Genomic DNA, 15,325 nt, shown 5'->3' on the forward strand with positions numbered 1-15,325 from the left:
AGAAACACATAAATTAAAAAAAAAAATGGGTAGATTAAAAACAAATAAAACTGCTACCCCAATGAATGAAGACAAGAGCCCAGAAGAAACCACAAATCAGTCAGAAGTAACCATAGATAAGAAAAGTATGCAAGCAATAATAAACTTATTAATCACAGAAATGAAAACAACATTGGAGGAAAGAAATGGCAGTATTAGGGAAACAACAGTTGAGACCCCCAAGGAAAATACTGATTATCTTGAGACAATTAGAGAACTGAAAGCTGAAATAGCTGTAATGAAGAAAGAAGCTGAGGCAAGGGAAAGCAGACTAGCAGAAGCAGAAAACAGAATTAGTCAGACAGAGGATGAGTTAGAGAAAACTAAGAAAGAGGTGAAAGAGCTTAAAAAGAGATTGAGAGACACTGAAAACAACAACAGAGACATATGGGATGATCTCAAAAGAAGTAACATTCGTATAATTAGCCTGCCAGAGGAAGAAAGAGAGGAAGGGGAAGCAAACATTCTAGAGGAAATAATACAAGAAAATTTCCCAGACCTGAATAACAGAAAGGATATCAAGGTGCAAGAGGCCCAGAGAGTACCAAACAGAATCAACCCAGACCTGAAAACACCAAGACACATCATAGTCACAATGAGAAGAAGTAAGGATAAAGAAAGGATCCTAAAGGCTGCAAGAGAGAAACAAAAAGTCACATACAGGGGAAAACCCATAAGACTTTCTGCAGATTTCTCAACTCAAACTCTAAAAGCCAGAAGGGAGTGGCAAGATATCTATCGAGCCCTGAATGAAAAAGGGTTTCAACCAAGGATTATATATCCTGCTAGACTTTCATTCAAGCTAGATGGAGGGATCAAAACCTTCTTAGACAAACAACAGTTAAAGGAGGCAACTATCACCAAGCCGGCCCTGAAAGAGGTACTAAAAGACCTCTTATAAACAAGAACATCACTATAATACTTGTAATATATCAGAGTAAACAAATTGTGTTTTAGAACAATGGCACTACAATACATTAAATCCATAATATCAATAAATGTCAATGGCTTAAACTCACACATCAAAAGGCACAGGGTGGGGGGATGGATCAGAAAACATAACCCAACCATATGCTGCTTGCAAGAATCACATCTGTCACAACAAGATAAACATAGACTTAAAATGAAAGGATGGAAAACTATCATACAGGCTAACGGTCCACAAAAAAGGGCAGGAACAGCCATTCTCATCTCAGACACGATAGATTTTAAATTAAATAAAGTAATAAAAGATAGGCAAGGACATTACATAATGATTAGAGGATCAATCAGCCAAGAAGACTTAACAATTATTAACATCTATGCACCCAACGAGGGACCATCTAAATACATTAAACACCTATTGAAAGAATTTCAAAAATACATCAATAGTAATACAATAATAGTGGGAGACTTCAATACCCCACTCTCACACTTAGACAGATCAACAAAGCAGAGAACCAATAAAGATACAAGAGAATTGAATGAAGAGATTGACAGACTAGACCTCTTGGACATTTTCAGACTCCTCCACCCCAAAAAACTGGAATACACCTTCTTTTCAAATCCACACAACACATACTCAAGGATAGAGCACATGTTAGGCCACAAAGACAGCATCAATAAATTCAAGAGCATTGAAATTATCCCAAGTATCTTCTCAGACCACAGTGGAGTAAAACTAACTTTTAACAACAAACGGAAAATTATTAAAAGACATAGAATTTGGAAACTAAACATGATCCTTAAGAACCACTGGGTCAGACACTCACTCAAACAGGAAATTCAAATGTTCCTGGAAACTAATGAAAATGAAGACACAACCTATCAAAATATTTGGGACACAGCTAAAGCAGTACTGAGAGGGAAACTTATAGCTATACAATCACATATTAAACACCAAGAAGAAGCCCAAATGAACGAACTTACTACACACCTCAAGGACTTAGAGGAAGAGGAACAAAGGAACCCTAAAGCAACCAGAAGGACAGAAATCACTAAAATTAGAGCAGAAATAAACAACATCGAAAATAAAAGAACCATACAAAAGATCAATGAAGCCAAATGTTGGTTCTTTGAAAGATTAAACAAAATTGACAAACCCCTAGCCAGACTCACCAAACAAAAAAGAGAGAAGAATCAAATTAATAGAATTGTAAACGATACAGGAGATATCAAAACTGACACCACAGAAATCCAGAGAATTCTGCGAAACTTCTATAAAGAACTATATGCCACCAAGCTAGAGAATCTGGAAGAAATGGAACAATTCCTAGAAACCTATGCACTTCCAAAACTGAACCAAGAAGAACTACAAAATCTAAATGCACCAATCACAGACAAAGAAATTGAAACCATTATTAAGAATCTCCCCAACAACAAAAGTCCTGGACCAGATGGCTTCACAAACGAATTCTACAAAACTTTCAGGAAACAGTTAATACCCATACTTCTTAAGCTATTCCATAAGATTGAAGAAACAGGAATACTCCCTTCCACCTTTTATGAAGCCAACATCACCCTGATACCAAAAGCTGATAGGGACAGAACAAAAAAGGAAAACTACAGACCAATATCTCTGATGAACATAGATGCCAAAATATTAAACAACATCTTGGCCAACCGGATACAGCAACACATCAAAAAGATTGTTCATCATGACCAAGTGGGATTCATCCCAGGAATGCAAGGCTGGTTCAACATCCGTAAATCAATCAATGTCATTCATCACATCAATAAAAGCAAAGCCAAAAACCACATGATTATCTCAATAGATGCAGAGAAAGCCTTTGACAAAATCCAACACCCATTCATGCTCAAAACTCTACAAAAAATGGGAATAGATGGGAAATTCCTCAAGATAGTGGAGTCTATATATAGCAAACCTACAGCCAACATCATACTCAATGGAGAGAAGCTGAAAGAATTCCCCCTCAGATCGGGGACTAGACAGGGCTGCCCACTGTCACCGTTACTCTTCAACATAGTATTGGAAGTTCTTGCCATAGCAATCAGGCAACAGAAAGAAATCAAAGGGATACAGATTGGAAGGGAAGAAGTCAAGCTCTCACTATTTGCAGATGATATGATAGTATACATAGAAAGACCTAAAGAATCCAGTAGAAAATTACTGGAAGTTGTTAGGCAATATAGCAAGGTATCAGGCTACAAAATCAATGTACAAAAATCAGTGGCATTTCTTTATGCAAACACTAAATCTGAAGAAGAAGACATCCAGAAATCACTCCCATTTACTGTTTCAGCAAAATCAATCAAATACCTAGGAATAAAGTTGACCAAAGAAGTGAAAGACTTGTATGCTGAAAACTATGAGTCGCTACTCAAGGAGATAGAAACTGATACCAAGAAATGGAAAGATATCCCATGCTCATGGATTGGAAGAATAAATATCATCAAAATGAACATTCTCCCCAGAGCCATATACAAATTTAATGCAATACCCATCAAAGTTCCACCAAGCTTCTTTAAGAGAATAGAACAAACACTACAATCATTTATCTGGAACCTGAAAACACCTAGAATTGCCAAAAACATCCTAAGGAAAAGAAACAGAAATGGAGGCATCACACTCCCAGACCTTAAACTATATTATAAAGCCATCATCATCAAAACAGCATGGTACTGGAACAAAAATAGGCACACAGACCAGTGGAACAGAATTGAAAGCCCAGAAATAAATCCCAACACCTATCGACATCTAATCTTTGATAAGGGGGCCCAAAGGATTAAATGGAAGAAGGAGGCTCTCTTCAATAAATGGTGCTGGGAAAACTGGGTTGAAACATGCAGAAGAATGAAATTGAACCACTTTATCTCACCAGAAACAAAAATCAACTCCAAATGGATCAAAGACCTAGATGTCAGACCAGAAACAATCAAATACTTAGAGGAAAACATTGGTAAAACACTTTCCCATCTACACCTCAAGGACATCTTTGATGAATCAAACCCAATTGCAAGGAAGACCAAAGCAGAAACAAACCAATGGGACTACATCAAATTGAAAATCTTCTGCACATCCAAAGAAACTATTAAACAAACAGAGAGACCCCTCACAGAATGGGAGAAGATCTTCACATGCCAGACATCAGACAAGAAACTAATCACCAAAATATATAAAGAGCTCAGCAAACTTACCCGCAAAAAAGCAAATGACCCCATCCAAAAATGGGCAGAGGAAATGAACAAAACATTCACCACAGAGGAGATCCAAAAGGCTAACAAACATATGAAAAACTGCTCTAGGTCACTGATTGTCAGAGAAATGCAAATTAAGACAACACTAAGATACCACCTCACTCCTGCAAGAATGGCATACATCAAAAAGGACAGCAGCAACAAATGCTGGAGAGGATGTGGGGACAGAGGAACCCTTTTACATTGCTGGTGGGAATGTAAATTGGTACAGCCTCTGTGGAGAGCAGTCTGGAAAACTCTCAGAAGGCTAGACATGGACCTTCCATATGACCCAATAATTCCTCTCCTGGGGTTATACCCCAAGGACTCCATAACACCCAAGCAAAAAGAGGTGTGTACTCCTATGTTCATAGCAGCACAATTCATAATAGCTAAAACCTGGAAGCAACCCAGGTGCCCAACAACAGATGAATGGCTGAGAAAGCTGTGGTATATATACACAATGGAATACTATGCAGCTATCAAGAACAATGAACCCACCTTCTCTGACCCATCTTGGACAGAGCTAGAAGGAATTATGTTAAGTGAACTAAGTCAGAAAGTTAAAGATGAGTATGGGATGATCCCACTCATCAACAGAAGCTGACTTAGAAGATCTGAAAGGGAAACTAAAAGCAGGACCTGATCAAATTGTAAGTAGGGCACCAAAGTAAAAACCCAGTGGTGAGCGGTAGACATGTAGCTTCCTGGGCCAGTGGGGGGTGGGAGTGGGTGGGAGGGATGGGTCATGGTCCTTTGGTGATGGGAATGGTGTTTATGTACACTCCTAGCAAAATGTAGACATATAAATCAGTAGTTAATTAATATGAGAGGGGGAAATCAATTGTATGTCTCAAAGGTTCTCAAAAGACAAACTGAATCTTTTTAATAGATAGGCTACGTATTTGATATGCGGACTCTCTCAAAAGCCTAGACCAAGTAGATTAGAAGCTTCCAATAGCACAGCTATATACAAGATACTGGGTACTGTACAGCAAACCATAACAAAGGGACTTTTCAAAGTTAACCCAATTAACAAATAATGTGATGATAATATTAACTATTGATTGTCTTTTTGAACCCTAAGACAGCAGGAACCTCACATCTTCACTATAGAGCCCCTACATCCCCCAGTCCTGGCACCCTTGGATAGGCCTCACTTTCCCGTATGCATCTCCCAATCCATACCAAATAATATTGCATCCGCCGATCACAACCTAACCAAAGCAACGATTGCCATCTCAACATGCTTCACCTCAGAGTGTATCCAGAGACTTCACGTGTGGAATGACAACCCTTCAGCTTCATTACTTGGGTGAGACCTTTCCTTTTATAGTACACTCTAATTTCATCTCAGGTAGTTCACTTTCTAACAAAGTCCCATAACCTAGACATACAACAGTTTCTGTGAGAGAGAGCGTATGTGCACACGTATCCATAAACTACTGCAAAATATATACCTGAAAGCAGGATTACACTAGAGTTTGCAGTGAGTACCTCCCTAACACTTCCTCTCCACTATTCCAAACTTGGGATCCATGATTGCTCAACAAATTGTTTGGCTTTGTATGTTAACTCTCTTTCCAATCACCAGGTTCCAGATGCCACCAGGATGCTGGCTACCTTCCCTGGATTGAAGACCCCACCAATGTGTCCTGGAGCTCAGATTCCCCAGAGACACACCTTACTAGGGAAAGAGAGAGGCAGACTGGGAGTATGGACCGACCAGTCAACGCCCATGTTCAGCGGGGAAGCAATTACAGAAGCCAGACCCTCTACCTTCTGCAACCCTCAACGACCCTGGGTCCATGCTCCCAGAGGGCTAGAGAATGGGAAGGCTATCATGGGAGAGGGTGGGTTATGGGGATTGGGTGGTGGGAATTGTGTGGAGTTGTACCCCTCCTACCTTATGCCTTTGTTCACTAATCCTTTCTTAAATAAAAAATTTAAAAAAAAAAAGAAAAGAAAAGTATGCAAGCAATAATAAACTAATAATCAAGAAATGAAGACAACTATGGAGGAAAGGGCTGTCAGAATTAGGGAAACGATAGATGAGACCCTCAAGGAAAATACTAGCTACCTCAAAGTAATTAAAGAACAAAAAGATGAAATAGCTGAGCTAAAAGTCCAGTTAGCAGAAAAAGCTAATTCTATAACTAAACTGAAAAAAGCTGAGGGAAGGAAAAGTAGATTAACAGAAGCAGAAAACAGAATTATCCAGAGAATGAGCTAGAGAAAACTAAGAAAGAGATAAAAGAGCTGAAAAAGAGACTGAGAGACACTGTAAACAACAGAGACATATGGGATGATGTCAAAAGAAGTAACATTCATATAACTGGCCTACCAGAGGAAGAAAGAAAAAAGGTCAAAATAAACATTCTAGAGGAAATAATAGAAGAAAACTTCTCAGAACAAAACAACAGAAAAGACATTAAGATTCAAGGGCCCAGAGAATAACAAACAGAATCAACCCAGACCTAAGACACTAAGACACAACATAGTGACAGTGAAAAGAAGTAAGGATAAAGAAAGGACCCTAAAGGCTGCAAGAGAAAAACAAAAAGTCACATATAGGGGAAAACCCATAAGACTATCAGCAGACTTCTCCACCCAAACTCTAAAAGCCAGAAGAGAATAGCAAGATACCTATCAAGCCCTGAATGAAAAAGTATTTCAACCAAGGATAATATATCCTGCTAGACTTTCATTCAAATGAGATGGAGGGATCAAAATAAGTTAGAAACAGAAGGATGAATATGGGATGATCTCACTCTCAGGCAGAAGTTGAAAAACAAGATCAGAAAAGAAAACACAAGTAGAACCTGAACTGGAATTGGTGTTTGCACCAAAATAAAAGACTCTGGGGTGGGTAGGAGGGGGAGATAAAACAGGTCCAAAAAGGATGATGACAGAGGACCTAGTGGGGGTTGTATTAGTATATGAAAAACTGGCAAATGTTATGCATGTAGAAACAATTGTATTTGCTGTCAAATGTAAAACGTCAATTACCCAATAAAGAAATTTTTAAAAAAAGAAAGAAAATGAAGACACAAGCTATCAAAATATTTGGGACACAGCTAAAGCAGTACTGAGAGGGAAACTCATAGCCATACAATCATACATTAGAGAACAAGAAAAAGCTTAAATAAATGACCTTACTGCACACCTTAAGGACTTACAGGAAGAGGAAAAAAGGAACCCTAAAGCAACCAGAAGGACAGACATCACTAAAATTAGATTAGAAATAAACAACATCAAAAATAAGAGAACCATACAAATGATCAATGAAGCCAAATGTTGGTTCTTTGAAAAATTAAACAAGATGGACAGAAACCCTAGCCAGACTCACTAAAAAAAAGGGAGACAACTCAAATAAATAGAATTATAAAGAATAGAGGAGATATCACATCTGACACCACAGAAATCCAAAAACCATGTGAGACTTCTATGAAGAAGTATACACCAGCAAGCTTGAGAATCTGGGAAAAAATGAAGAATTCCTAGAAACATATGCCCTTCCAAAACTGAACCAAGAAGAACCACAAAATCTAAATGCACCAATCACAGATAAATAAATTGGAAAAGTTATTAAGAGTCTTCTCAACAACAAAAGTCCTGGACCATATGGCTTTACAAACAAATTCTACTTAACCTTCAAAAAAGAGTTAATACCCATACTTCTAAAGCTCTTCCACAAGATCAAAGAAACAGGAACACTTCCTCCCACCTTCTATGAAGCCAACAGCACCCTGATACCAAAAGCAGATAAGGACACAACCAAAAAAGGAAAACTGAAGACCAATATCTCTGATGAATATAGATGCCAAAATAAAAGAAGATCCTAGCCAACCAGATACAGCAGTATCAAAAAGATTGTTCATCATGACCAAGTGGGATTTATCCCAGAAATGCAAGGCTGGTTTGTTGGGACCATGTGTAAGCCTGATAGAGCTTAGGGAGAACCACCCCCATCTTTGGATGGAGGTCTGAGAAGATAACCTCTTGGTAAATCTCTCTCAACCGAGGTGAGCATAAGGGGGGAAACTCAGACTTGGTTCTTTCCTTCTTGACTCTCAGGCCCACAGAAACCCCAGTACTTCCCTCCATTAACTGCAGCCACATGGCCACAGATTCACTTATTCAAAGTCACCTTCTGATCACAGAAGAACACACCTTATCACACACTTCATCACACATCTCAGACCCCAGACAAGAGAAATTCCAAACTATATGGCTTTTTGATATCCATCTTCTCTCTGTCTCACCCTATGGGTTTAACCCATATGCTTCTCTCAAATACCTTTGGATAATTAAGTTGTTTGTGTCATGGAGAATAACTGTCTTGTATCTCATCAATTCCTGTCATACCAGCCCCCTACCTTAGGGGCATGCTGACCGTTAAGAAACCTGTAATTTCTGTCATATTTCAACAATAATTAACTTCATTGCTTTTCTATTTAACTCATGTCCACTTCACTAATAAACGGACTCTAGGATTCTGGGATTCTAGGACTCAGATTCTAGGCATGCTAAGAGTCCCCTGGTGTCTTTTACTTCGTGTCACCCCTGTCGTGAGCGAGAAAGAACCAGCCTGTTACCTTTCCCCTGGAGACCACCCCGCCGGAGAGACAGAGATACCCTGAAACTGGTTCAACATAGGCAAGTAAATCAATGCCATTCACCACATCAATAAAATCAAACTAAAAAACCACATGACGCAGAGAAAGCCTTTGACAAAATCCAACACCCATTCATACTCAAAACACTACAAAAAATGGGAATAGACGGGAAATTCCTCAAGATAGTGGAGTACATATATAGCAAACCTACAGCCAACATCATACTCAACAGACAGAAGTTGAATTCATTCCCCCTCAGATCAGGGAGTAGACAGGGCTGTCCATTATCACCATTACTCTTCAACATAGTATTGGAAGTTCTTGCCATAGCAATCAGGCAAGAGAAAGAAATCAAAAGAATATAGATTGGAAGGGAAGAAGTCAAGCTCTCACTATTTGCAGATGATACGATAGTATACATAGATAAACCTAAAGAATCCAGAAGAAAACTACTGGATTAGTTTTAGGTAATATAGCAAGGTTTCAGGCTACTAAATCAATGTACAAAAACCAGTGGCATATCTTTATGCAAACACTGAATCCGAAGAAGAGGATATCCAGAAATCACTCCATTCACTGTTGCAGCAAAATCAATAAAATACCTAGGAATAAACCTGACCAAAGAAGTGAAAGGCTTGTATACTGACAACTATGAATCACTACTCAAGGAAATAGAAAATGATACCAAGAAATAGAAAGACACTCATGGATTGAAAGAATCAATACCATCAAAATGAATATTCTACCCAGAACCATATACATATTTAACACAATACCCATCAAAGTTCCACCAAGCTTAAGAGAACAGAACAAAAAAAGAACAAAGAGAGAGAGAGAGAGAATAGAACAAAAAACTGCAATCATTTATCTATTGCCTTCTTAAATCCTAAGACAGCAGGAACCTCCCGCTTATTCTATAGAGCCTCTATTTCCCAGTCCTGGAACCTCTAGAGTGGAGCTCACTTTCCTGCATGCTTCTCTCAATTCATACAAAATGATATCTCATCTGCTGATCCCAAGCTAATCAATGCAATGAGTACCACCTCGGTATGCTTCACTTCCAACTGTCCTGAGACATCAGGCATGGAATGTCAACCCTTCAGCCTCATTACTCGGGTGAGAACTTTCCTTTCATAGGATTCTCTAATTTCATTCCAGGTGGTTCACTTCCCAACAAAGTCTCAAAACCTAGATACATGAGATAGAGCATATGTTCACATGTATCTATAAATTAGGGCAAAATATATACCTGAAAGCAAAAGTACACAATAGTCTATAGTGAGTCAGTATCAAGTTCATAGTGAAATACTGTCTACTTAGACTTAGATACCCTTCTCACCTATTTCCTAGTATACTTCCCTCACTCACTCCCAAGCTATCCTTATCAAAGCATGGACTGCAAAAGCTGAATAACAGCAGGAGACTGGCATACTTTAATGATGATTCTTCAGTCACTATCAGGACACCCCATCAGCTGGGGCCCTATTTGGGGAGTCCCGAGATTCCCAAATAGACATGATGGGCCTAGACCTCAAATAAATTCCTCTCTCCGTTGTTACTGGTCATCTCTATCAGGAACAACAAAACAGATGCCTTTGTTGGTCCCCCATAGGACCTTGCCCTCAACTTGGATCCACAAGGTAGAGAATATTCCATCCTCCGAAGGGAGGCTGGACAGCATACTCTATACTATACCAGAGTGAGATGGGGCCTGATATTGGGGCAGCTTTAAATGTTCCTACTGATGACCACAGAATGGAAGCTCAGATCTACAGGGATGCAGAGGTCATATAGACTCCTAAGCTGAATATGGGCTCCCAGATCACATCAAATCAATGGGGTTTACAGTCAACACTATTTATACCCCTTTCCCATATTAGGGAGCTACTCTTTTCCCTGATCCAGCTTTCTGTCCCTTTTCCAGCCATGACATCATCTCCCCAGACAATAACTTTGATCCACCTGTATATCAGATTTCAGGCTCAAGGGGAAAAAAAAACTAGTATAGCTACAGGCCCTTTGGAATATAACTAAAATATGCCTACTAGCTATCTAGAATGGAGTCCCCCTCAATTCTTTATCTGCACTAGTCCAGCCTTTAGGCTCATGACTAGTCAACAACATGTTTGGTTTTATATGTTAACTCTCTTTTCAGCCACCAGGTTCCAGATGATAGCAGGATGCCAACCAGACTTCCTTGGACAAAGGACCCTACCAATATGTCCTGGAGCTCCGATTCCCCCAGGTCCCCATCCCACTAGGGAAAGGCAGGCTGAGAGTATGGATCGACCTGTCAACACTCATGCTCAGCGGGGAAGCAGTTACAGAATCCGGACCTTCCATCTTCTGCATCCCACAATGACCTTGGGTCCATACTCCCAGAGATTTAAAGAATAGGAAAGCTATCAGGGGAGAGGATGGGATATGGAGTTCTGGTGTTGGGAATTGTGTGAAGTTGTACCTCTCTTATCCTATGATTTTGTCAGTGTTTCCTTCTTATAAATAAAAAAAAAAAATGCAACAAATTGAGTTCAAGTTGGACTGTATGTTCTCCTTTCCTTTCTTTGTTTCTTAAGTTCCACCTATGAGTAAGATTCATCTTTCTGGGAGTCAGATGGTAGCGCAGTGGGTTAAGACACATGGCGCAAAGTGCAAGAACTGGTGTAAGGATCCTGATTCAAGCCCCTGGCTCCCCACCTGCAGGGGAGTCGCTTCGCAGGTGGTGAAGCAGGTCTGCAGGTGTCTATCTTTCTCTCTCCCTCTCTGTCTTCCCCTCCTCTCTCCATTTCTCTCTTTCCTATCCAGAAACAATAATAACTACAACAATAAAACAACTAGGGCAACAAAAGGGAATAAATAAATAAATATTCATCTTTCTCCTTTTAGCTTATCTTACGTAACATGTTTCCTACAAGTCCCATCCAAGATGTGGCGGCAGAGGGAAAGGGAAGAGATGTGTGTAAGTGTGTGTGTGGGGGGTGTCTTTGGGATGCTATTACATGATAGAAAAAGCCTTAATTTGGAGGTGAGAGTATTTTTGCAAATGGTGAGATGAGAAATTGTACCCCTGTGTCAGTCACTGAACTATAATTCATTAACCCCACAATAAAGTTTTTAAATAATGCAGTGTCCACTGAGTCTAATTAAAAGAAAATTAATTCTACCAAAACCCACCTTAGATGAGACCCCAGCCCTGACTATAGTGTGATTGTAGCCTTGTGAGGTCTTACACAGAGGATATAGCTAACTAGTGTCCAAATCCCCTACCATTAAACTATGAGATGGTGAATGTGTGTTCTCCTAAACCACAGGAAGTGGACACCCTCAAAAACATTGTGTTAACGAACAGATATGCATCAGCCCCATCATTCTTCACTGCACCCTGATGAGGTGAGTATCATTTCTATGTTTAGATGAAACCAATACAATTCACAGATCTATTAAGTAGAATTACAGAGCCAAAGACACACCACTTGTTATTGGTGAGACTAAACTGTCTAAATTCAAAACCGTTGTTAGCATGTTTGGTCTGCCTTTCCAGTGAAAATGTACTCACCTAGAGTGGGTTCAATCCTCTGATCTATTTGCTATTGGACTTTCTAGAAGGCAATTCTCTAGGTGACCAAAGAAAGTGCTCCTTGTTATACTATATATCTTTTTAGAAGGGCCAGCTTAGTGCTCCTTATCTTCTTGCTTGAACCCCACACAGTTACTGCTTAGCCAAAGGGACCAAGGGAGTTGGAATTTCAGATGTTTAAGACATTTCAGATATAGTTCCTTGGTGCCACAGGTGAAAGGATCAGCTTTGCCTCCAGTACTTGGGAGATTTAAAGCCAGCTAGCTACCACTTCAGCATTTGGCAGCCTTACTAGCAACATAGGAGACAGGTAAGAGGGTAGAGGTAAAAAAAAAAAAAAAAAAGTCTCTTTCATCTGGGGAAGAGTCCAGGCCTTCCTCTCTGCCTTTTGTTGTCTCCAGAATCATTAAAAGGTATTCCCAATCCTATGTTGTTTTATTTGATAATGATGTTGAAAGAGAACAAAAGAAAACGAGAAGCAAAGACCACAGTAGATCTGAATTTCTCCCAGGGGACAAGATCAGCCTTGTAGTCCAAAACAAGGCTGGTTATCCAGATGCAAATGAGTCTAACATTAAAGTTAAGTAAATAATGATATATTCTTACTTGAGTCTTCAGGAATGTTGAATTTTTCTTTGTCATCTTCCAAGAGTTCATTCACTCTAGGCAAGTCAATAAATGTGTTAGAGTTGCTAAGGAAAGATGCTTGATCCTTGCAGATCATTTTCATGACAGACTGAAATGAAGCAAAGGCTGAACTTCTAGACTGCCCATCTTGCAGAGTCTGAAAAGAGAAGACAGATGGACACATATGGACACACACATACATGAACAGTTAAACAGTGACATGGAGCAATTTGTTCACAGACTTCTTAAGGCATAATCCCTTCTTAATTGAATACACACAACTTTCATGAAGTCAAGGATAGAAAATATCTAGGCTTTTCTGTTCTTGAAATACTATTTAAATCACTGTACTAATTTATTTGACCTTTATACCTTGAAGAAGAGACAAATCTCTCTCTCTCTCTCTCTCTCACACACACACACACACACACACATACACACACACACACACACAAATTCATGCTGCTCATCCACTAGTCAAGTATGACACAAAATATCACTAATTCTGTGCAATACTCTTGTGTGTGTGTTTACTGCCAAGTTATTCAAACAGTTGACAGCTATTCAAATCGTTCAGCCCATGCATTCCCTAGAGTGGAGCCTGTAAAGTAGCATCTCTGTCAACACCACTGTCTGCCCCTCTCTGTACTCCTCCATATCTGAGTATCCGCACACATAAGCTCTGCCCAGGACTCCATCCCGGTAAAAGACAGTAAATACCAAAGCTGACAGACAGCACGCCACTAACCTCATTCAGGTATGTTATTATATTTGCTGCAAATGATCTGCAATTTGTAAGTCAATTACTTACTTGTAAATAAAACTTTCAAGGTTCTTTTAAAGCAATTTGCTCTCTGAATTAAACTAAACAGGCCCTTGGAATCTCATTTGCATTAATAATTCACTGATTTCTCACTTCACAGGCAAGGCTCAAGTACTACAATCTCCACCTGAAAGGAAACTGCACCATCGAAGAAGTCTCTTTCATCTGGAGAAGAGTCCAGGCCTTCCTCTCTGCCTTTTGTTGTCTCCAGAATCATTAAAAGGTAATCCCAACCCTATATTGTTTTATCTGATAATGATGTTGAAAGAGGAACAATACAAAAAGGGAAGAAAAAAACACAGTAGATCTGAATTTCTCCCAGGGGACAAGATCAAACACATACCGGTTGGAAGTCTGGTACATCTAGCAAGGGAGTGATTTGAAAAGCCTGCAGAAATTCAGGCAGATACTCCAGCACATGGCTGGCCTTCAAAAGCAGCTGGCGGAGGCTGGAAACAAGGTCCAACAGGGAGTGGAGGATGTCACTGGCTTCCGAAGGTATCAGTGCCTCAGAGGAAAAATAACAGAAAATAAACATTATCTCCTTCCCCTCTTTGTTTACCCTCACAAGTACCTTTTGAGGAGAAAAAAAAAAAAACTTGCCTATTTGATTTTATTCCCAGTTAATCTTGAGAAACATCTTTTTTTCTTTTTTAATTTTTTATCTTTATTTATTGGATAGAGGCAGCCAGAAATGGGGGGGGGGAGAAAGAGAAATCTGCAGCTCTACTTCACCACTGGTAAAGCTTTCCCTACAAGTGGGGACCAGGGGCTTAAACCCAGGTCCTTACATACTGTAATGTGTGCACTTAACGAGATGCATCACCACCTGGCCCTGAGAAACATCTTTGTTGTGGCATACAAATATCCTCTTTATTTAAGTACACAAGACTCCAATACTCTGGAGTACATATTGTACATTGTACTAGCATTGTTAAAACAGAAGGCAGTGCTCTGCTGAGAATTTTCATGGAGAGAGGAAAGATTGTACTCATGTGTTAGAAACTGCACTGTAGCCCATTAATCCCACCCTCATGAAAATTTAAAAGGTGTGTGTGTGTGTGTGTGTGTGTGTGTGTGTGTGTGTGTGTGTGTGTGTGTGTGTGTGTGTGTATGAGAGAGAGAGAGAGAGAGAGAAGAGGGAGAGGGAGAGAGGAGGAGAGAGAGGCTGGGGAGTCAGCTTAATGGTTATGCAAAAGACTTTCATGCTTGAACTTCTGAGCTTCCAGGTTCAATCCCCAGCACCACCAGAAACCAGAGCTGAATGAGGCTCTGGTGAAAGAGAAAGAGAGAGAAGAAGAAGGAGGAAGAGGAGGAGGAGGAAGGAGAAGGAGGAGGAGGAGGAATGAATAAATCATCAGTGCCCTATAAACCTACTCATGCTATCACAGCTAGCACCACTCTGTAGCTTCCTCACTCTTTTCATGTTCTCTACACTGGAATGCCAGTTCCACTGAGGCAGGG

At 39.8% G+C, this 15,325-nt stretch overlaps 1 protein-coding gene across 1 annotated transcript in view; it reads right to left on the minus strand.

Annotated features, from left to right (window-relative positions):
• ABCA13 (ATP binding cassette subfamily A member 13) overlaps nt 1-15,325 on the minus strand; it is a 594,731-nt gene that overhangs the window by 421,117 nt on the left and 158,289 nt on the right. The window contains 2 exon segments of the mRNA XM_007524553.2: nt 13,018-13,195; nt 14,205-14,369. Of these exon segments, the coding sequence (XP_007524615.1) occupies nt 13,018-13,195; nt 14,205-14,369 (343 nt within the window).

The sequence above is a fragment of the Erinaceus europaeus genome, chromosome 14 (genome assembly GCF_950295315.1).
Source record: "Erinaceus europaeus chromosome 14, mEriEur2.1, whole genome shotgun sequence".
Taxonomy (NCBI): domain Eukaryota; kingdom Metazoa; phylum Chordata; class Mammalia; order Eulipotyphla; family Erinaceidae; genus Erinaceus; species Erinaceus europaeus.